General features: G+C 36.9%; 1 protein-coding gene across 5 annotated transcripts in view; it reads left to right on the top strand.

The window, feature by feature from the left end:
• Positions 1–24,689, top strand: part of USP3 (ubiquitin specific peptidase 3) — a 105,759-nt gene that overhangs the window by 13,222 nt on the left and 67,848 nt on the right. For 3 of the 5 annotated variants that reach the window (XM_047861951.1, XM_047861949.1, XM_047861950.1), the window contains exons 2-3: positions 16,940–17,000; positions 20,619–20,750. In XM_047861951.1, the coding sequence (XP_047717907.1) occupies positions 16,940–17,000; positions 20,619–20,750 (193 nt within the window). Of the gene's footprint in view, positions 1–11,056; positions 11,170–16,939; positions 17,001–18,106; positions 18,225–20,618; positions 20,751–24,689 lie in introns of those variants that run through there. The other 2 variants (XM_047861953.1, XM_047861952.1) reach the window with 2 other exon arrangements.

Below are 24,689 nucleotides of genomic sequence, written 5' to 3'. Positions count from 1 at the left end.
GTTTTTCTGTGCTTCTGTGCTACATTATTTGTTTCCTCTGGATTCCTCTTGTTCGTTCATTCTTCCTTCTCTTTCTTCCTTTCTTCCTTCTTTTCTTTTCTTTTCTTTTCTTTTCTTTTCTTTTCAGTAATTTCTGTGCCTAACATGGGGCTTGAACTCATGACCCTGAGGTCCAGAGTTGCATGCTCTACCGCCTGAGCCAGCCAGGTGTCCCTTTCTTTTAAAACGATTCAGACTAGGGGTTTTTTCAAGGATTTGTTTAATCTTTGTCTGTCTGTCTTCATACAAGAGTGAGGCACTAAAAAGCTTCGTGAGTTGATGGGGCTTGTTTATATTTGGCTTTGCTATGAGGTAAGGGGAACTTTTTTCATTGGAGGTGACACTGAAGATGTCTCTATGAGAACTTTTTTTTAGCTCTATTCAGTTTTTCAGTTTTCCAGTTTTCCCAGGCTATACACCTGGCCATGAATGTTCTGACATCAGGGTGTAGGAAGTTTCATGATTCAGTTGTTCCTTACAGCCCTTAGATCCATTGTTTTCAATCCTGTCCTTCTCCTGCTGTCTGCTGTGCCTAGTGTCCCTGAGCCCAGGGCCACCTCCTGTCTGCATTCTTTTCTGCTGGCAGTTAGGTTGTAGCTTCCTTTGCACTACTAAGATTCTTAAAGCTCCTCTAACTTCTTCCTGACTTCCAAAAACATGTTGAAATCTTTTGTGTGCTTTGGTTGCCTCACGTGTTCTCTTTATCCTTGTGAATTATTATCAGTTTAATTCCTTTTTTGTCATTTTAGTGGGATGTTAGGAACAGGAGATTAGAGAGAAGTTGGTCTGCCATGTTTAATTTGGTGTCTATTTTTAAATGAAATATTTTAAATCTGTTTTTAGGGCAAGATCTTTGTCCTGTCAAAAATGGATCTTACTAATTATCATTCAGATAGTTAAATCACTGAGACTGAACTTTTGCCTTACTCTATTTGAGTAAAAATTCAAACTCAGATTTACCTTCTCTGATGGACAGAGCAAGATATTGTTTCTATTAGAGTCAGCAAAAAAACTAGGTAGACCAGAGGGGATTTTTGACTCTGCTTAGGAAACCAAATCACACGCCAGACTTTGAATATGTAAAAGAAAGTTGTAAGGTCCTTTGGACTACTACATTTAATATGTTGTAATATTTTTACTGGATTAGTTCATCATCAATATAGTGGAGTTAATGCTGGGTTCATAAAACTCTTTGGCTCTGCGCATTGGTAATTTAGCCTTGTTCCTTGTGTTTTGGTATTTTAAAAAAAGTGTGTTCTTTTTAAATTAATTAACTTTTTAAAAGTTTATTTATTTATTTTGAGAGAGAGAGAGAGGGAGCAGCAGAGAGAGAGGGGGGAGGACAGAGGATCTGAAGCCAGCGGACTCCTTGCTGACAGCAGAGAGCACAATGTGGGGCTCGAACCCACAAACCATGAGATCATGACCTAAGCCGAAGTCGGATGCTTAACTGACTGAACTATCTAGGTACCCCAAAAAGTGTGTCCTGAATTGGAAGTAAAGAATAAAATTTTTTTAATCTCCCAAAACTTGTATTTTGATATAATTCCACACTTAAAGACACATTGCTAAGAATAATACAAAGAACTCCCATGTACTTTTTTTCCCCCAAGGTTTTATTTAAATTCCAGTTAGTTAACATACAGTGTAATACTGGTTTCAGGTTTAGAATTTAATGATTCCACACTTTCAAACAACACCCAGTGCTCATTACAACAAGTGCCCTCCTTAATCCCCATCACTTATTTAACCCATTCCCTCCCGTCTTTGGTAACCATCTGTTCTCTATGGTTAAGAGTCTTTGCCTAGACTCACCAATGATTAACATTTTACCCCATTTGTGTTATTTATGTATGCACCCTCTGTTTGTATATTTCCCCCCTGAATAATTTGCAGATAAAATGCTTCTTTGTCAATAAATACTTTAGTTTGTGTTTTTTCTAAGAACAAGGAGTTTCTTTTCAGTAAGTGTAGGATATTGGTGAAAACAGGACATTAATACTGATAGAATATTAATGGTATGCACATTCCATATTCGGATTTCTCCATTTGTCCCAATAATGTCCCTTATGTATGTCCTTTACAGCACTTTTCCTTTGTGTTACACCTACCTAGCTACCTCAGATCTAATCCAGGATCATGCATTTCATTTTGTTGTCATAACTCTTTAGTTTTCTTTTATCTGGAACTGTTTCTTGTCTTTTATCTTTCAGATCATGGTATTTTTTAAAGAATACAGGCCAATTATTTTATAAAATGTACTTCAATTTGAGTTTTTCTGATATTTTCTCATGATTAGATTCAGGTCATGCACTTTTTTCATAGGACTACTACAAAAGTAATGTGTCTTCTCAGGACTTCCTATCAAGAGGTATATGATGTTGGTTTGTCTCATTTTTGGTAATGTTAACTTCCGGTATTAAGGTAATATTTACAACGTTATTCCACTGTAAAGTTACTATTTTTCTTTTGCTATTAGTATCTTTTTCGGAGGTCCTTTAGAATTTGTGTGTATATGCTGTTCCAAGCTTTCACCCAATAATTTAGCATCCATTGATGATTCTTGACTGAATCACTTATTAGTAGGATGGTTGCGACATGTTGAATTTTTTTTTACGATGTTGAATTTTTAATTTGTATTTCTTCTAAATATATTAGTATTCTGTAAAGAAGAGCTTTCATTTCTCTCCCACCTATTTATTTATTCATTTATTGTATTAGTATGGACTCATAGATTTTTTAAATTTTATTCTGTGATACTGTTATAATTTGAGGCTCATATTAGCATGTATGACTAGTAGGGGCAACTTAAGCTATAGTTTTGACATGTCCCTAATTGTTCTTTGAGCTCTTTCTTACTTTCTGACACAGCAGGATACTCCAGTCTCGTCTTATACTCAGCCTTCCCCAGCCTTGGAGTCAGCCGTTTTTCCAAGTATTCCTTATTCTGTTTAGTGGGAGTGATGTTTGTAAACTAGGATCTCTCAGCAGATAAGAGCTAAGAAATATAAATAAATGCACATGTCTGTGTGTGTGTGTGTGTGTGTGTGTGTGTGTGTGTGTGTGTATGTGTGTGTGAGTTCATATTAATCCTTATAATTCCAATTCAACAACACAGGTCTGGTCTTGCCCAGTATTTCCCTTCAACAGCCTTTTCATATTTGCAATGCTCTTCTCTGACATTGAAAATCTGGTTCTCATTTTCCTCAGTATATGTACTTATTTGTTCTGTGTGCCATAATCAGAGAAAGTAGTTCCAGAACTGCTAACCCATACCATTGTAAAGAAAACCCCTTTTAACTAGAGTTCAATATTTGTTCATAGTTATGTTTATCTGTATACTGACAATATATAAAGTATTATGCTCAAAAGCCACTTAGGTTACTTTCTGTCTTTTAATAAACTTATTTATTTGATTTACATTTGGGTTCATTTGCATTTGATTCCCATTTTGGATTTTTTTCACTTTTCTTTCAAGGCTGATTTTTATTTTACTTTTTGAATGTATAAAACATTAGCATGGTTCCAAAAGTTAAAGCTATACTGGTTGGGGGGCGGGGGTGCCTGGGTAGCTCAGTTGGGTAAGTGGGACTCTTGGTTTTGGCTCAGGTCATGATCTCGCGGTTCATGGGTTCAAGCCCCATGTAGGGCTCTGCACTGGCAGCACAGACTGCGCTGGACTTTGCCTCTTTTATTTAACAGTATACCCTGTATATCATTTTATGTTTGTAAGAATTTTGTTTAATGTTTGTTTATTTTTGATAGAGAGAGTGAGCGAGCACAATCTGGGAAGGGCAGAGAGAGAGAAGGAGACACAGAATCTGAAGCAGGCTTCAGGCTCTGAGCTGTCAACACAGAGCCTGATATGGCACTCAGATTCATGAGCTGTGAGATCATGACCTGAGCTGAAGTCGGATGCTCAACAGACTGAGCCACCCAGGCGCCCCTCCGTATTATTTTTTAACAGCTTCATAGTACTCCATCTTTGGATGGGTCACAGTGAATTCAACAATTCTCCTGTGTTTTGGCTCCTATATTTAGGTTGTTTCCAATGTTTTACAATTACAAATAATGTTTCAATTAATAACCTTGTACAAATATGCTTTTGTATCAAGCGTATTGGAAATTTTAACTTTTTAGTTGTGTGAGCAGTAATGTGTAAGTCATTTTATAATTATATCTCAACCTATTTGTCTGCCTGCTCATGTCTTCCCATCTGCTTTGGCCTTACAAGTGTATTTAAGGCTGTTGAAGGGAAATACTGTGTTGTAATTATTTTTCTGTTTGAGAAACCTTGAAATCAGAGAGCTCTAAGTGGCCTTGGAAACATTTTTAGTCAGTACATAATAGCTAATCATATGTGTTCTGGGCCCAGTTTCATTTTAAGCAGTTGACTGCTCCTTGTGCATGCTAATCAATGCTATTTTACCACCTGAGTATGCAGACTGAACTGTTTCTGGGACTTCTTTCTTTCTTTTAATTCGTGTTAGTTTCCTTCAAGTTGTACTGCTGACTGGCCACTCCCTGGGGTTATAGAATTGCATTGGATGAGACAGAAGTGGATATTTGGGCATCTGTTTTCTCTGATGGTCTCAGAGCATTAGTCAACATTATAAACTGCAGATTTTCAAAGGAATGGCTTCTTGGATTCCCAGATAATGCTGCTGGCCCTCTCAGGTGGCTGAGGACTTCCAGTCTTTTGTTCCAATACGTGGGCATTGCAGCAGGAGGAAGACTTCTTCCTACATTAGTAGATAACCATGTAAAACATTGGCTAGTACAGTTTCCCATCACAGGGACCATGAATGAATTATACATGTGTTGAGGTAATGATTCCCTCAGCCTAAGGGTGGCTGTAGCCTCCCAATAGATCACTTTTGGTTAAGAGAAGCCTTTTTAGTTTATGTGCATGTGCCATACAGATGTTGATCATTTTCTGTGCATGTCCTGACATGGAAAAGGTTGGAAAAGTAGGTTAGAGCACAGTCTCAAAATTAGCGTCAAAGAGCCAAAGACTTGGCTTTTTTTTTTTTTTTTTAATGTTTGTTTAGTTTTGAGACAGAGAGCTGGGGAAGGGCAAAGAGAGGGGGACAGAGGATCCGAAGCGGGCTCTGTGTTGACAGCAGAGAGCCTGATGCAGGGCTCAAACTCATGAACCGTGAGATCATGAACTGAACTGAAACCAAGAGTTGGACGCTTAACTGACTGAGCCACCCAGGCGCCCCAGGGACACTGCTTCTTAAAGAGAATCTGGCAATAAGGTGGATAAAGAGGAATTAAATTTTAGCCTACTGGTTCATAAAAATAGGCTGAACACCATATATTTAATTTGGTGTGATTTAAAATCATTCCTATTTTCTTCTTTGCTAAAAAGAAATTTGCTAAAAAAGAATTGGAAACTTAAAAAATATTTTTGTTTACCCAAAGAAAATGAAAACACTAATTCAAAAAAGATATATATACCCCCGTGTTTATTGCAGTGTTACTTAGAGTAGCCAAAATAAGGAAGCAACTCAAGTGTGGACTGATAGATGAATGGATAAAAAAGATGTTTTATACACACACACACACACTCACTCTCTCTCTCTCTCTCTCTCTCTCTCTCTCTCTCTCTGGAATATTACTCAGCCATCAAAAATAATGAGATCTTGGCATTTGCAGCAACATGATGGACCTAGAAGGTATAATGCTAAGTGAAATAAGCCAGAAAGACAAGTACCATATGATTTCACTTATATGTGGAATCTAAAAAGCAAAACAAACAAGCAAAGCAGAAACAGACCCCATAAACAGAGAACAGATTAGTGGTTGCCAGAGGGGAGGGGTGGAGAGACAGGGAAATGGGTGAAAGGGAGTGGGAGGTACAGGTTTCTAGTTACGGAATGTTTAAGTCATGGGAATGAAAGGTAAAGCATAGGGCATGTACAATGGTATTGTAATAGTGTTGTATGATGACAGATGGTAGCTATACTTGTGGTGATATAGTATAGAGTTGTCGAATCACTGTTGTATACCTTAAACTAATGTAACATTGTGTGTCAACTATACTTCATTAAAAATAAATAAATTAAAAAAATTTTTAAATGACTTGGCTTAGTGCATTGTATTGGATATTGGAATACCCAAGGTATATTTTGCTTGATTAGATTGGTGAGCCATCATATAATCTCTGTTCTAAATACCTTTGAGTTAAATGTATTTCAGTGTGGTTTTGACACTTAAGTTGTTTCTGTACTTAAATATTTTATCTGTGTCATTAAGTTATTTAAACCTCTTTGCACATCTCTCAGAATGTACATCTAAAATGCATTTGCTTTCTAAATACAGTATATTTCTTTTACATTGGATATATAAAATTTAATGATTCTGACATTAAGGTGGTTATTGTACTTCAATCAATTTTGAAATAAACTTCTTAAAATTGACTATTTTACCTCTTTCATTTGATGTTTTGAGTATTATAATTTTAGGTCAGATATAGGAGGGGTTTCTGAGGGATTTTTGCTGACTTTAATGTGACTTATGTATTTGAATTTTTTTATGAAAAAGAATTGTCAGCTGCAATTCCTTTTAGTGAGTGTAAACTAAGGGAAAAAATTCTGAGAATTGGTACTCATGGTATATGTGGACATATGTTAACTGTATTATATATAATAGCAGCCACCAGAATTAACCCCTGGCAGCCATTTTATTATTTTTAATACATTTTTGAGGGAAATAAAACTGACAGTTACTGGTGCTGTCTCTTTGTTAGGTCCTTTGCTGTGCACTTTGTATCTTTTGTCTTAGGAAATCTTTACCATAGCCATGTGAGGTTGAGGTGGTGTTTGTCCTTTATTCCAGATGAAGAAGCTAGCTCTGGAACCAGCCTCTTAAGGTCACAGAATAAAACAATGGTAAAGCTAGAAGGTAAACGTAAAACTGCTGGTTATGAAGCCCATGCTTGCTTCATTAGGTCACATGACCTCTTAACATGTTTATTTTGAGTCTTTAGAACAACAGCTACATTCCTATAAGGGTTAACCTAATCATTTGGTGTATTTTTTGTGTTAAAGAAGGAAGACTTCTTTTGGCAGGGTTGAGTCAAGGGCAGATGATCAAGGCCTCTGCCTAGGTTCAACCCAAATGATATAGAAAAGAGTTCTGGCCATTGTGCCCGTCCTTTTCCTCCTCCTTCTTCTAGGCTGGCCATGCAGCAATTTTCTCAGAAATCCAAGAGAAGAGTGTGAGTACTTCCCAGAAATCTTGGCATTCTAGATAGGATGGGGGGGGGGGGGGGGGACTCTTGATCCCAGCTAGAAAGGCCTGGGATCAGACATTGCTGAGTAAGATAGGGATCAAGTCAGGCTGGCTGAGGAGTATGTTAGAACTCTTAGAGCAAAGATAGAATTGGAAACAGAGATAGAGTATTCATTCATAACTATTCAGTTTTTCCAATCGAACCTTCAGTAAAATCTGAGGTTACCCAGAATGCTTATTAAAGAACATATTCCTGGGGATGCCTGGCTGGCTCAGTTGGTTAAGCTTCCCATCTTGGCTTCAGCTCAGGTCATGATCTCATGGTTCGTGAGTTTGAGCCCCGCTTTGGTCCCAGCACAGAACCTGTTTGGGACCTTCTCTTTCCCTCTCTGTCTGCTCTCCCCTGCTTGCTTGCTCACTCTCTCTCTCAAAATAAATAGATAAACTTAAAAAAAAAAATAATCCAGAGAGACCCCCCCCAAAAAAGAAGGATAAGCTCTTGGGGCGCCTGGGCGGCTCAATCAGCTAAGCCTCCAACTTCGGCTCGTGTCATGATCTCACAGTTCGTGGCTTCGACCCTGCGTTGGGTTCTGTGCTGGCAGCTGGAGCCTGTGCCCTGGTTCAGATTATGTATCTGCCTCTCTCTCTGCCCCTCCCCTGCTCATGCTCTGTCTCGCTCTCTCTCAAAAATAAGTAAACATTTAAAAAGAACAAAAAAAAAAAAAAAAGAAAAAAAAAGAAAGTTGGACCCTTAACTGACCAAGCTACCCAGGTGCCCCGAGGCTTTGTAGTTTTAAAGGAGAGAAAAGGAATTCTTGCAAGTGTCCATAACACTTCCATAAGAATCTTTATTCAGAATTTGGGGTTGCTATGGGAATAGTGTTTTTGAAATTTGAAGTTTGTTTTTATAATATAGGACAACATTAGAAGTGATTTTTGTGCTCAAATAAGAGTTAGGTTGTCTTATGGTAGTGACAGCACATCTGGATTTGAGTTATTAAAATATTGAGAGGATATAGAAAGAGCCAGTCCCAGAGATGATGGCAGTTTAGTTGATGATAGACCACCATGTCTTTACTCTCTTACTACCTCTATTGCAGAGAGGATAGTCTAGCCTTTATATAATTTTGATTTCTATGGGTAGAACCTTTTGAAGGTTCCCATCCTCGCTTCTCTTAAACAATGTCAATCATTCCAGTGAGTTTGGTAGGTGTGAGTGATGGATGCTATATCACTGATAGCTCTCTTTCTAGATGTGGTTTTCTGGTTATCTACTGCTGTATAACAAAGCTACATGTTAATAGCTTAAAGCAACCATTTTATGTTGCTTATGATTTTGTGAATCAGGAATCTTCTTCCAAGATGGCTTCTTTTTTTTTTTATTTTTTATTTTTTTTAATTTTTTTTTTTCAACGTTTATTTATTTTTTGGGACAGAGAGAGACAGAGCATGAACGGGCGAGGGTCAGAGAGAGAGGGAGACACAGAATCGGAAACAGGCTCCAGGCTCTGAGCCATCAGCCCAGAGCCCGACGCGGGGCTCGAACTCACGGACCGCGAGATCGTGACCTGGCTGATGTCGGACGCCTAACCGACTGCGCCACCCAGGCGCCCCCCAAGATGGCTTCTTAATTCACATGTCTGGTGCTTCTGTGCTCCATAGTCTCTCTCCCTTTCCCAACCCCTGATCCCATGGTATCATATTCTCCAATATCTCTCCATGTGGTGTGGGTTTCTCATAGTACGTTGGTCTCAGGATGATCAGACTCCTTAGATGGTGGCTGGCTTTTCTAAGAGTAGGCATTCCAAGTAATATCAAGAGTAAGCTGTCAGTTTCTTAAGGTCTGGACTTGTAAATGGATACAGAGTCTCTTCTCTTATATTCAGTTGATCAGGGCAGTTACAGAGCCTGCCAAATTCAAAGAATGAGGACATAGACCTACCTCTCGATGGAAGGAATGTGAAAGTATTTGTGGCTATCTTTAATCTATCACAGGGTCATTAAACAGGAGAGAAGGATTATGAGAAATACTGAACCGTGACTTTACCAGAAAACAATTTACTTATTTAATGATTCAGGAGAGATTAATGGATTGCTAGTCTTGAATAAGAATGGGAGTGAGCAGGAGAGAGCTGCCAGAAGGAGGAAGGTAGAAAAGGTTCTTATGGGGCAAAGTGGAAAGGCGACCAAGGTACACTTTGCTTCATAATTGCTTTCCCTGCCTTGGCCCTGAACTCTTTGTTCTGTGATCTTGGCCTTGAGTCCCTCCCTGCCACTTCTTTCCCCTTTGGATTTGATGCTCATGCTTGGTGGTCATCGTCGTCACCATCATCGTCTTCTCCTCCTCCTCTGCACCCTCCTTCCTCCCTCCTCCTCCTCTCCCTCTAGTATTTGGACCTCTGCCTAGTCTCCCAGACTCTGCATTGGCTTACTCCTTTGGCCCTTGGCACCTCCCATTGCTTTTTAAGAGGACTCTCCTATTTCTCTGTTCCTTGGGAACCCGATGCCCACTCCCAGAATGAGCAGCATTGGGTGATGGGGTGTGACAGACCATGATTTTGGCTGTGTTCAAACTGCTCTGGCACCTTTGGCATTTGATTAGTATAGCTGGATTTCTTCTTTTCTGGACTACATTGTGGCCCAGTTCCTGCTGTCTTTATGTGACTTTACCAACTCTTTTCCCCCAGTGATTTCAGAGGATTCGAGTTGAAGATAGGAGAGACTTCAGAACTTGTAGCATAGAATAGGCTTGTGAACATATGGTTCAAATAATATTTATGGTATAAAGAAGATTATATGCCTTGCTCTTAAATATCTAAAAATACATTAGTTAGAGGGTAAGCTGGTTTAGTCCTAGAATATTGTTCTACTTATATTTACTGGAATACTCATAGAATTTTTATGATAATACTGCTCTGTTCTTCAGTTTCACAGGGAATAACACTTTTACTATTGACACTTTTGTGTAATGTGTATGTGTGTGTGTTTTGAATAACAGCTGCAAAAATTTTGTTTTCACTGATTATATTTTTACAAACCCGTAAGTTGTAGTCTTGGATTTTGATTTAACTTACCACTCATGCTTAATAATTTAGAATTAAGTCTATTTCATTAGCACAACTTTGTATTATCAGCATCTTTAAATTTAAGCCATTTAAAAATTTTACTATACAAGTAGTAATGGTTTCGGAAAAACTTCAAACACTGTAGTAGAAAATAGGCCCATGTGGCTCCAATCCCCCATCCCGTTTGTTTTACATAACCACTAACAGTTATATACTATATATCTTTTCAGACTTTAAAAATTCCGTAAACAGGTATATAATATACACACGGAAACACATAGTATAAAATCTTTCCAAAAATATGACAACCTTCTGGACTTACTGCTTTATAGCCATCCATGCCTTCAAACAGAGTTTGATTTCCAGTTCTGTCACTTACTAACTTAGCAAGTTACATAACTTGTCTATGCCTTAGTTTGCTTATCTGTACAAAGAATAATATATTCCTTATTGGATTTTAGAGGATTAGATTAAGTAATATTCATAAAGTGGTTGCCATGGTGCCTGATACATAGTATGTCCTAGATAAATATGAATTAGATAAAAGTGAACTTGCTTTTTTTTTAATTTTTTTTTTAACATTTATTTATTTTTGAGACAGAGAGAGAGCATGAACAGGGGAGGGTCAGAGAAAGAGGGAGACACAGAATCTGAAACAGGCTCCAGGCTCTGAGCTGTCAGCACAGAGCCCGACGCGGGGCTCGAACCCACGGACCGTGAGATCATGACCTGAGCCGAAGTCAGACGCCTAACCGACTGAGCCACCCACGCACCCCTGAACTTGCTTTTTAAAAAACCCGTATTGTGGATGTTTTCTTATGGCCTGGTAATATTTTTAGAGTGCTACACTTAAAAAATTTTGTGTGTGTTTGGGGGGAGTAGTGTTCTGAGTTTTACTGTCATAGCAGCGTGTTTGTCTATAACAGTTTTATACAGTGATTCCATACACTTACACTTCCTACCCCTTACTGTTGAAGTGAGTTGCTGTTACTGATGGGCGATGTGGTGGGAATGTGTTCGCCTCTCAAGTGGTGGGAGGCAGGAAAAAAAGCTGAAAACCATTGGTTTAGAATTTTATACTACATTAGCAATTAATCCTTGTGTTAGGCCTCCAGATTAGGTGGAGAGTAGAGTTGGGAGACTTCTGCCTATATGGGAAGATGACATTGTTTCATTTTTTTCCTTATATTCTTTGACTAATTTTATGATTAGAGAGGACATGCCTATCGCCTAGTCTTCATTTTACAATGAAGAAATAGACCCAGAATAGTAGTGATGGTCTCAAAAATTTTTTTTTAAGTAGGCTCCATTCCCAGCACTGAGCCCAATGAGGGCTTGAATTTATGACCCTGAGATCAAGAGTCAGACACATAACCGATTGAGCCACCCAGACACTCCTGATAGTCTCAGGAGTTCTCTGGTTCTAGTAATGGTAGAACCAGGACTAGAATCTTGGTCATTGGATCCTCACCTTTCTGAATTCTTAAGAAGGTAAAGAGCCTCACTTTGAGTTGAAGCAACTAGTGAGTAATGGATGCACTATAGGTGGCTTGCCTGTCAGTGCTGTATGCTTGAACTATTTTGTGGGTAGAAACAGTGACTAAGTTGTATCATAAGCATTGGTGCATGATGTTTTATTAAAAACATTTTTAGAATTTCATGAGAGTTGTTGATAGGCTTTGAATATCAAATGTACTGTATATTATTAGGTTCTAGGTAGTGAATACTAAGGATATTGGAGATCAGTGGTTATGTGGAAAGAACATTGTATTCAATGTGGATGCCATCTTGTCTTGTGAACGAACTCCTTGTCTTCAGAACACAAGCTGAAAACATTTGTGTGTAAATGACCCTTTAAGCACAAAATGGGCCCCTAGTTTTCTGCCTTTCTTTATCTCTTGATAAAGGAGCACACTACCATTCCTTTTGCAAAAGTAGTTAAGAAATAAAATCATTTTGGTCATAGATCACTTGGATGCCTTCCCTCTGCCTGTGTGCCCTATTAGTTCTCACCTCCTGGTTTCCAGGAGAGTTAAAACTTTGGGGCTTTTAGGAAGAAGATCTGGCATGAGCATGTTTTAGAGGCTGGTGCTCCTTCACCCCTCTCAGCATATGTGTTATAGCTTCTACCTTCTGGAGACTGGCTCTAGCCAGGAGAAGATCAAGACTCTCTACCTCCAAAAAGGCCCTTTTGCCAAACTGTAGAGTTTGTGGCTGAGGTGAGAACAGGGCCAGAGGAAGGTTGTGATGCCATAGTTGAAGGAGGAGAGTAGAGGGAGCCTAGTTAGTACCAACCTCTGAGCTGAGATGCCCAAGCTTAGCTTACAGTTGGAAGAATCCAAATAAATTGGAGAGATTGGTGAAAGAAAGAGTAACTTTGAGGACATTTTATAATCTGAGTAAAGGCAAAACTCCATTTATGAGATCCAGTGACTCTGTCGTGGCCAAGTGTAACTGAGAAATACACCACCTGACTTCCTTGCCTTGATATCACCTTTAAGTATAATTAGGTGTAATAAAAAGAGCTCTAATAAGTTCTTAGATTTATCTTTTTAAACTTCTACAAGTTTCTATCCTTATAACTGTTTCTGTCAAGTTCTAGCATTTAAGATTTAAAAAAATAAAACCTCTTCAGTTTAATATTTTTATTTTTCACTGAATAGATAGTATGAATATTCATAGCTTAAAAACATTTTTATTGACTCTGTGGGGTTGTGTTTTTTTAAAAAAAACATATATATATGTATATATATGGTCGACCCTTGATCAACACAGGTTTGAACTATGTGGGTCTACTTATATGTGGATTTTTTCAGTAAATATAGTGTAGTACTGTAAATGTGCTTTCTCATGATTTTCTTAATATTTTCTTTAGCTTACTCTTATATAACATACAAAATATATGTTAATGGACTGTTTATGTTATCACTAACACTTATAGTCAACTATAGGCTATTAGTAGTTAAGTTTTTGGGGAGTCAAAAGTTATATATGGATTTTTGTGTGGGGTTGGGACCCTAAACCCTCCCTGCCTTGTTCAAGGGTCAACTGTATATTATTTCAGTTACATTATGGTTCATCTAGCATTTTATAGAAGAGCCTGGGAAACTTCTAATACTGTTCCCATGGAAAATATGTTCATCCTACAGATAAACTTTTGAAACTCATCTGCCTATAAATTGAGACTACCTTTTATAATAAGATAGTGCCCCTTAAGGTGATAAAATAAATAATTTTAAAATTATTTGTAGTGTTCATTTATTCATGCTACGTCTTGTTCTCAACAACAATTGAAAGTTAGTTTAATGTACCCCTACAATGGGGTACATTAAAGGTTCCTTGTTTGGGAGTGCCTGGGTGACTCAGTCAGTTAAATGTCCGACTTCGGCTCACACTATGATCTCATGGCTCGTGAGTTTGAACCCCGTGTTGAGCTCTGCTGACAGCTCAGAGCCTGGAGCCTGCTTTGGATTCTGTGTCTCCTCTCTCTGCTCCTCCCCTGCTCATGCTCTCTCTCTCTTTCTCTTTGTCTTTGTCTCTATCGAAAAGAAATGAACATAAAATTTTTTTTAAAAAAGGTTTTTAATTTGGATAAGGTATGTATAAATGGTGACTGTTCCCCAACACAGGGCAATAAGTGGCTTCAGAATGTCTCATCATACCCTATTCTCTATAGTTTTTTAGCTTTTAGATATTTTTTTGGTGTTAAAGTATTAAGCCCTCAGAAAGCACTGTCATTTAAATAGCCAAGACCAACCTTATTACTGTAAAGATTCATGTTAGAAGAAGTCAGGTTTCTTAACTTAGGAAGTGAAGTCTTTTTTGAGTTTTATTAAAAGGCACAGTCCCTTTTTGCAGTATTTCTGAAAGTCAATACTTTATTTTCTTTTATTCTCTTTCTTCATCCCTGTGTAACATACCTGTTTATTTACCTACTTATTTACTTTATTGAGGTACAATTCACATAACAAAAGTAACCATTTTAAAGTGAAAAATTCAGTGGCATTTAGTACATCTACAGCCATGACCTCTATCTAGTTCTGAGACATTTTCATCATCTCAAAATAAACTCTATACCCATTAAGTAGTTACTCCCATTTCTTTTTGCCCTAGCCTCAAGGCAAAATTTGCTATTTTAAAATTTGATATTGAGAAATTAAAAAGCTAATAAAACTTTTTGAGTTAATTGAGATGTTATAACACAAGATGTAGAATATGTTGTTCTAAATTCAACAGCATGCAGAAATGCATTTAATATGCTGACAGTGGAGAAATTAGTTTATAAAGCTGTATGTTCTGTGTGTATATTTCCAACTATAAGGAGGAAAAAGGAATACTTCGTAGAAAACACACCAAAGTGATAGTGATATTACTCTAGATTTTTTTCTCATTTAAAAGAGGAAAAAAAGTTTCCATAATTAAAATGAAAACAAACTCTAGATAGTTAAAAACTTGGGCCTAAACTTACTGTTGTAATATAATTACTTATTTCAGGTTAATACTAAACTTCAGCAGCTCCCCCCACCCCCGATTGAGTTATGTGTTTCTTAGTATTTAATAAGAGAAAAAGATTTGCTGGAGGAACAGAGTTATAGTATTCATGGTTTTTCAGTCCTCCAGTTACATCTCAAACCATGAATACCTGTTTTGAGTAAGCTGTGTTCTAATTTATTTTCCTTTAAAAAATATATACTTTAGAACTTTGTTTTCAAACTATAAAAACATCATATTCCTGTTGATATAAATCAAATACCATGGGGGTGTACAAATGAAAAGCTAACAGTCTCCCCTCAAATATAGTCTTCTCATGTACCTGCCTATAATAATTGCTGTTAGTAGTTTGGCTAGAATTCTTCATGGCCTTTTGGTCATGTGGCTTACATGCCATGTATAATAAAATTGGACCCAATCAAGTAAAAACCTCAGATGCCTTCAGGATGGCCCTGGCAGTTACTGTAAAGGTGTGAATACATTAAGGAAAGGTAGGAACCTTGCCTGCTGGAAGGAAATTTTACCACACAAAGCTTTCATATTCAAGAAAGGTTAGAGCCCTGTGCTGGCCAGACAAGCAGAATCCCTTGGGCAGTGTATCACTGTGCTTTCCTATTCCTTGCCCACCTCTTCCCTCCCATACAAATATAGAATGAATGTATGTCAGAGATTTATTTAACTCATTAATGAAGGAAACAGCAGGATGATAAAGCTGATTTTAAGAGCATTTGAGGAATTGAGTGCATGTATATATTGAAGAAAGAACATTGAAATAAATTGTTAAACTTGATGTAAAATTGGTTAATGTCCTATATAGTAGTAAAACCATTACTTTTGGAGTGTGCTGGACAGATACATCTCAAAAATCTACCTGTTTACCTCTAACTTCATAGAATTTGGGTCCTAATCAACAATAAACAGTAGTCAAACAGTAGTACTATAATTAAAATCTTTGGGAGGACCTCTTAATGCTTCATTACATGTTGAAAAGGCCAGTGGTTCTTGATTAACTTCATTTCAAGTTTTGGTCAGTTTTTCTTACCAGCCAGAAAGGCCTGTTGTAATGTGTAAGGCAAGAATAGTACAGTAAGGACCAGGATTTGGAGGAGCTTAAACTAGGAAATTTGAACTTTCAACAGATGTTTATTGAGTACACACTGTGTGCCAGGCAATGGATTTATTATACTCCTGAGTGTGTGGTTGTGCCATGGTGCCCCTCCCATACCCCTAGGAGGTGGACTTATGGTTCTCAAGGGGTTGTATTATGGAGTCACCTGAGAAGCTACTTTTCTCAAAATACACGTGTTCTTTGCCCTCTTTCCCCACCCCAATGTAGATATCTTTGCCTGAGTAAAACATAGGAGTTTTGAAATAGCTTTGCACGTGATTTTTGTGTCTCTTCTTTTTGAAAATCATTGTTATGTTTTTTGGGCTTTTTTTTTTAATTGAATAGGTAAACAGTAGGCAAAATTATAAGCAGTATTTTAAAAGTTTTCATGCTTTTCTTGCCTGTCCCATCCTTATAATACTTAAACTAAAATAATGTCCTGATTTACCCTCAGCAAGAATTATATGCAGTTGTCCTATTTAGAATTGAATTTCATGCAACCAAGACATTCATCTGGGAAGAGCTGGGTTTAGTCTTCCTAATTGTATCTTTAGGCTTTGTCTCTAACTAAGTAAACTGAAAGAATTGTCATTTATATTAGTATATAATCTGCCTGGCAAAGACATGTGATTAAAAAATTAGACTTAAAAAATGTTTTTAAGAGAAAATAGACTGTCATTAGCTTGTTGGAGACTGGTAAAAGTGAATAAGTAATAAAGGAAAAATGTATATGTTCTTAACTTGTGATTGAACTGTTTGAGTCAACAATTAAAATGAGCAGCTGCTGTGGACATGCATTTCAGTTCTTTTCAGTGTAACTTTAATTAGGCAGCCATTCTGTGTACATGCACTCACAAAGCAAGGATTTAAGATTTCAGTACACCTAAGCAGCCATGGAATTTATAACTTAATCACAGGATATGATATTACAGATTAGGGGAGAAACTGGGAAATAACATGATACAATTGGTATATTGTGTATTTTTCTTTTTATTAGTGTGCCGGTCCAACAAAAGCCCCTGGGTCTGTTTGACTTGTTCAAGTGTCCACTGTGGAAGGTAGGTGACATACTTATTACCTCACTACCCTACTTGATTTTTTCAATTTGCCTTTAAGCTTTATGTCAAAGTTTTATTGATTTGGATTATCAACACCATTGCTTAATCATAGTCTGTAATTTCTCTGTATGGCTTCCCTCTCCTAATACAGTCTATTTGCTCAGTGATAAAACTGAGGAAAATCTAGGGGGAAAAACCTTTGTATTGATACTCAGAAGAATTAATTTGATGATCAGATAATCTAGTAATATTTGATTAAAAAGATGAAATGAGAGAACTTCAAAATCTTTAAATAAAAGTTTACCTTATGGTTGTTTCTTAAACCTTTTAATAGGGTAAATTCAAGCATATGCAAAAGTAGAGAGATAATATAATTGAACCCCATTACTTTCATCACCCAATTTCAACAGCTGTCAATACGTTGCCTGTCTTATTTCTTCTATTCCCTATACCATGCCCGGCTTTACTAACTTTTGAATCAAATTCCAGTTATCACATCATTCTTCTGAAAACAAAATAACAAAATGTTTACAGATAAAGAGTTCCCTTTATTACAGATAAAGGAATCCCCTTGAAAATGATCTCACTGTGGAGTTCATTATTAATTGGTGTCTAAGATGTACCAACTGTTTCATTGTTCCATGAATACATTTTTTGTTTTACGAAAAACTCCCACCCCCACCCCCAATTCTGGTTCAAGCCTAGCTTTTCCTCCCCATTCTTGGCTTCAAAATGATGTTAAATACTTTGATAACTCTTTTCTTCAAACTCAAATAAATACCAACCTTTGTGTTCTTTTACCTTGGCAGTAGCACATTTATTCCTATTGCTCTTTTAACTTAGAAAATCCACTTTGAATTTACTTAGAACGGGAAATCATACTGTCACACAGGTCGAAATATACTTTGTATTTATTAGGACTATTTCCCCATTGTTATTTTTAAATCTTCATTGCATGAAGAAAGCATCTATGTTCAGTTCACTTTTGAGTTTTTACATTTTGAGTCGTGGAATTGAGTATTTTTTTCCATGTACACTTAAAAGTACGTTTGGAAAATGTTAACTGCATATCTTAATTGTGGCTGTTGTGGTTTTGAAATCTCTAGGATTTGGGGAACCTGAAAATACTTTGTACAGATAACATTTTTTTTAAAAAAAGAAGAAAAGTACAAGCACTTAAATTCTGCACTTGAAGAGACAGATTCCTCTCCTAGATTTTGAGAGGTGAGAATTATAATGCACTAAAATTTATGTAGTTCTGTTCTCCAGTTGTCTCATAGTGCTCTACGACCTAAATCTTGAAGGTCATATGCCAGCAAAAAGACCTAACAAACTCGCAAAAATTGGAGAGATTAATATTCTTAATAGCAAGCAACAAACAATTCTCTTAAGTAGGTTTTGGAAAAACAAAATGAAAAATTTCTAGACTCTGCAGGTAGTCTGTTTCTAATTGCAAGCAGTCTTAAATTTAGAAATTTTACATAGTTTCGGAGAAATATGATTAAATAGATTAAACAGATAATGAGAGTAGCTTGTGTTTGGTTCTTCATTTTACATAGCTGATTGGTTAATTTTCTTTTATGTAATCCTGGGTATTGATTGCCAAGTGTTCTGATTTTCAGTAATTTTAGGCCAGTTGTCTGCAGAAAGTCTTAAATTGAGTATTCCTTCAACTAGAAAACATAGTTTGTCAGTAGCATATTTGATTTATGTAATTTAGTTGGCCTTCATGACATCATCCTGTTTATTTTTCAAATTTTTGTGATTGTTAGAAGTCTGTGATATATACATTGATGCTTTTCCTTCTTAGACCAAATTGTCCAGTTAAAATCTAATCTAAATGAGGGAAATACTTGTTTTTATGTTATTCATCTTATACGTAACTGTTAACTTCTGAGTGATATATTTGAATATTACCCAAAACATTGCTAATCTTAATGTCAGCAGTAATACACTTCCTACTTTTCAGTGATGTCTTACAGTAACCATTGAAACCTCTAGTACATTGAAAGACTATAGTGTGGTGGCTAAGTGAAGTATACGTACTATGTACAGATGACCAGTTTTCAAAGACTTAAAGTAATGCCTTATTATCATCATTCAGTACTGCTTTTTCTTTGATTTGGAAGGTACTCATTATAAATAGTAGTTGTGTTTCTCGACAGTATAAATTATATAAGCATAGGAAATTGAGGTAATTAGATGTTGAACCTATATGATGCTTTGGAATTTAAATATTGGGTGTTTCTTGACCTATGCAACGTATGTGCGTAATATGACCACTTTCTAAGCACAGAGGTTAAGTAACTCGTCTAAGTTCACGATGTCTAGCATGTGACAAGGTTACTTTTGAAGCCAGGAAGTCTAGTTTTTGAGCTTATACTCTTAATCATTATTTTATTTTAAAATTGCTTTATACCTTTGTGGACAGAGGACTCATATACACACAAGTTTTGGTTATGTTTACTATGATGAAAAAAACGGGAAAAAAAACATCAAAGTTTAAGGTGAGGTTGTAGTGCCTCTGATGCTTCCAGCTTTCCTAGGGTAGAGGCTGGACCTGAAGTTCATCCTCCCTATTTGCCCCAACTGTCCTACTTTCCCCAAGGTGAGTGTTGCTCCTAGTATAATTGAGATGCCTCATGACAAAGTGTTACTTTAATTCTCTGAGTATGTTTATTTTGGTACCATTTAAACAACATTTGTTTTGACTGAGTTTTCAGTTAGGCCTTGCCTTCTATAAATCGACTACTGTCTAGGGACTGGGAAATTTTGTTTTATAAGGTCTTCACAGTACTGGTCAGTTACAACATAGTACAATATTTAGGTGGAGGTTGAGAGGAATTTGGGTGTACACCATACGCATTATTTCAGTTTCATTCTGCCTTCTGTAACACATTGATTTATTAAATCTGAGTTGGAAAGTATTAGGAGATTTTTATGAATATAGTTGACCTTTGATTGTCTTTGTCCATGTAAAGAAATAAGTTTATGTAGGTTTAAGATGATTTGTACTTTCTGTTGTTTCCAAACAAACGTGTTTCCATATGAGTGGAACTAATTATTTAGGCATTCGAATACAAGATCTGAAGCCATATTGATGAGAAAGAGACAGAAGATGATCTTGTTTCCATATCTAACTTTCACCTTTTATATTAAGCAGCAGTCCAGGCATAACCTATGGTCCTTTGGGAAGTGGTTGAGTGATTTAGTTTACAGAGTTCACCTTTGAGAACAACCTGAGTTGGGGGTTAGCAGTCTGAGAAAAGCTTAAAAAAAGAAAAAAGCTACAACAAAAGCATTAGCAAAGGGGTTGATAAGTGTAATGTCAATGGTATTGAAACTGATTTGCATAGATGATGCTTTTCCTTGCCTCACCCTAATCTGTGTATAATTAAAAGTTGACTGTCATGTTTGATTGTAAAAAAGCATATTTTAAGCACTCAGCTTAATAAATCACTATCCAATTGAATGCTTTTATAGGACTGAGTACTCTTAAAAGGAGGAATTCTTTCTCATTCTAGTTTGATTATCATCTGATTTTATTGTCATCTGCTACTATTTTAACTTCCAAAGTAATATTTGGGTTAAAATGAATTTTTATTTGGTTTTTATAAGGTATGTGAATGGCCATGCAAAAAAACATTATGAAGATGCACAAGTACCATTAGCTAATCATAAGAAATCAGAAAAGCAAGATAAACCTCAGCACACAGTGTGTATGGATTGCAGTAGCTACAGTACATACTGGTAAGTATTAGTATTTTCTGGAAATGATATTCCTTACTCAGTGTGCAAATGTTGTCTCATTTTCCTTGCTCTCACCTCTTCCCCGTCGATCTCTAAACCAGTGCTGCTGCCATTACCTCCTTTTTGTTCTGTTAGGACTCATAGGGGATTGGAGCCATTAGGAATGCCTGTCCTTATTCATTCAGTTTTTACTCTGCATTGTTCCCTTCAACTTCTGGGCCTCCTTCTCTTTCCCACCCCCTCTGTTCCTTGTTCATCTCAGTAAACTGCAGGGCAATGAAAAGCATTTGTTTGTGGTTCTTTATAATTCTTTTTCTTGTTTTGTTTTTAATTGAAGAATATTATGATACAAACTTCTGTTAAAAACAAACAAACAGGGGCGCCTGGGTGGCGCAGTCGGTTAAGCGTCCGACTTCAGCCAGGTCACGATCTCGCGGTCCGTGAGTTCGAGCCCCGCGTCGGGCTCTGGGCTGATGGCTCAGAGCCTGGAGCCTGTTTCTGATTCTGTGTCTCCCTCTCTCTCTGCCTCTCCCCCGTTCATGCTCTGTCTCTCTCTGTCCCAAAAATAAATAAACATTGAAAAAAAAATTTAAAAAACAAACAAACAAACAAACAAAAAAAAAAACAAAAAAACAAAAAAACCAAGCGTATCCTTTTACTGTCTGGGTAACATTTTGTTATGTAATCTTAAAAATGTAACTTCTTTTTAAAAAAACTGTTCTGACACTCTCTCTTCTCCCAGCACAGATCCATTCTCTTCTCCTCCTCTGTAGATAAATGTTAAGGATTTCATGTGTAGCCTTTCAGGCTGTGTTTTGTTTTGTTTTGTTTTGTTTTGTTTTGTAAATATCACATCCTTTAAAATATTAGAGTCCCTGTTCTCTCTTTGTAATATAGTATACATATATGTTTCATATAAATGGCAATGAAAGAAGTATCGATTTTTGTGACTACTTAGAACTAGGTTATTTAGTTTACAGTAACGTTTAACAATTCATATCCATTTGTTATACTCAGAAGGTCACTGTTTTTGCAGTTTTAACTTCAGTGTTAAGCAAATGTTTGTTGTTGACTAGTAAATTATGATGAATAATTCTTTACTTGTTTTAATCAGTTTACTCTCAATTCAAAAGGTTTTTGACATTGAAGGGGGGAAAAAGCCATTTGAAGGATCCCTTTGGAGATTTTTTTTTTTGGCCATACAGCCCTTGAATGTCACATGAAAGCAGTACTGGGTGCGGATGGGGATTTAAAGTCTAAATACCACTTTTGATTTACACTCTACTGAAGTTTTGTGCTAATCTTGTCTATATCATCCTTAGTTGGTTATTGTATTGTAGAAAAATGTCCATTAAAAGGAAAGAATGGCTTCCCATTCTTAAAATTTTTACAGGTTGAACATTATTAAATTGTGGCTACTGAATAAATATCTTAAGATTTAGTCATTTAGACTACTGCTCTTTCGGTGGAAGATGTCCAGACCTGGAAGAGAGAGAAGCTGGAGGTAGATAAAAATAAAAAGTTTCAATAAAAATGAAAATCTTGGGGCGCCTGGGTGGCGCAGTCGGTTAAGCGTCCGACTTCAGCCAGGTCACGATCTCATGGTCCGTGAGTTCGAGCCCCGCGTCAGGCTCTGGGCTGATGGCTCAGAGCCTGGAGCCTGTTTCCGATTCTGTGTCTCCCTCTCTCTCTGCCCCTTCCCCGTTCATGTTCTGTCTCTCTCTGTCCCAAAAATAAATAAACGTTGAAAAAAAAAATTAAAAAAAAATGAAAATCTTGCCGAGATTTTGACACATGGGCTAGTGCTCAGTTTATTGTTATTTGCTGTTGTAAAACACTGCTTCCTATGAAAGTTAAGCATTAGCCAGGCTTTTAAAGTGTTCTCATTAGTTTTCCCTCTTTTCCTTCAGGACACTTACATACTAGAATGAGGTAGCTACCTAATTGACAGAACCATGTTTCTTTAAGACTATTTCTTTTAGTGAGTGGAAATTAAGATCATTCTTTAGGCATAATCTCACAATCATTGTTGTGAGTCAGATCAATCTATACATACCAGATATTGAAAACACACATTTTTCTTCATTTTCATTTAGCAGTGTGCATGAAATGTTAAATGGGGAAGTTTGGAAATACAATTCAATCTCTGTGTGCTATGTAAAAAGTTTGCAGTGGGTTTTCTTGCAGCTGGTAAGATTATGAGGAACCAGTAACTCTTTGAGGAAATTTAAAAAATTATCATAATGGAGTGGAATTAATATTCATAGGCCTATTTAAAAATATGTTGTATACTTCAGTGTCTTTATTTGTAAAAATACATTTGAGACTTTATGAATTTTGAAGGAATGCCTTTATTAACCAGAATTGCAATTTGATATGTTTTATGTTGGTATAATATGCTAAAGTACGTGTGGTTTCATGGCTGAATTGGAATTAAATGGCAGATGTTTAAAAAAAAATTTTTTTTAACGTTTTTTACTTTTGAGAGAGAGAGACACACGAGCGTGAGTTGAGGAGGGGCAGAGAGAGAGAGAGGGAGACACAGAATCTGAAGCAGGCTCCAGGCTCTGAACTGTCAGCACAGAGCCCAACACAGGGCTTGAACTCACGAACCATGAGATCGTGACCTGAGCTGAAGTCGGACACTTAACTGACTGAGCCACCCAGGTGCCCCTTAAATGGCAGATCTTGGGGAATATACACCATGGCAGAGCCTTCTTGGCCAATTGCCAGTCTTTTGTGTGAAGTTATACAGAGCTGCAAGTGTATGGACGCTCAGAGCTTCTGAAATGTAGGAAGGGAACTGCATCTGGTCACATTACTGTATCATTTGGGGGTTTAAAAACAAAATGCCAGGGACTCACCCTGTAGCAGGATTACATTGATGCCTTAAAAGAAATCTGTGATAGTTGCAAACTGAGAAAGCTGTACTCTAAATTAAGTTTCCTCATACCTCAGTGTGATTAAGAAAGAAATGAAAAAGGATTTCTTCTTTCTGTATGAATGTGTGTGTGTTATTTTCTAGTACACTTCAGTAATTTCACTTCAGTTCATAAATTTTCCTTGCCCATAAGTTTCTTGTGGTTAGACTCAGTGATTTGCTTTGTTGGTAAAATATTGGTGCATTAGTTTTAACTTTATTATTATTACCGTGGTCAAAATCTTTTTACTTTAGTTAATGTTAAAGCTCCTTTTCCATGTGCTCTGTACTCTAAAGAAGTTGAAACATGCTCTTGAGAAACATGCCATATCTTTATTTCCCCTTTCCAAGAGTCCCTGCCCTGTCTTATCTTTGCATATCCTTCAGTGAAGTTAACCACTGAACTCTCCCCAGTCCCTCCTCCCAGCTTCTATTGTAGCTAGATGTAATCGCTCTTAAACTCATAGTTCTTGGGATACTTGTAATTTCCTGCTGTGCATTAGGTTATTTGTAAATGTCCTTGGTGACTGCAGGAACCATATGTCAGATAATCTCTTCCACGCTACTCAGTGTCCGGTGCAGAGAGGGCAGTATATGTTTGAAGGTTTGTATTTTGTTACGTATCTTCCAAAAATGGGGAAGGTTACATCACATCTATAATATCGTGTCCTTTGGTCATTTTGGAGGACTGAATAGCCATGGAAAATCTTTCTCCAAGAAGACCTAAATCATGGCAAGTGTGAGCTATTTTATTTACCTCCCAAGAGGGACACCTTGCTACAGCTCCCTTCACTTCTCACATAAACAGGACATCCGGAAGAAGTTCATATCATCCAAACAGAACAACATAAAATGGGTCACTGTTTCCAAAGAGGGAAAGCGACACCAAAAGGAGTAATTTTGATTTGACACAGACCTACTCATTTAGGAGATCAGTCAGCTAAACTGAGCTTTGAAGTCAAGTGAAGATTTCTATAAAAATGAAAATCTCCCCCAAAATGAAAATCACTCCCACAAGG

Source organism: Prionailurus viverrinus, chromosome B3 (assembly GCF_022837055.1).
Source record: "Prionailurus viverrinus isolate Anna chromosome B3, UM_Priviv_1.0, whole genome shotgun sequence".
In the NCBI taxonomy this organism is placed as follows: domain Eukaryota; kingdom Metazoa; phylum Chordata; class Mammalia; order Carnivora; family Felidae; genus Prionailurus; species Prionailurus viverrinus.
Note: the sequence above shows the minus strand (reverse complement) of the source record. Positions and strands in the feature narration are given on the sequence as shown.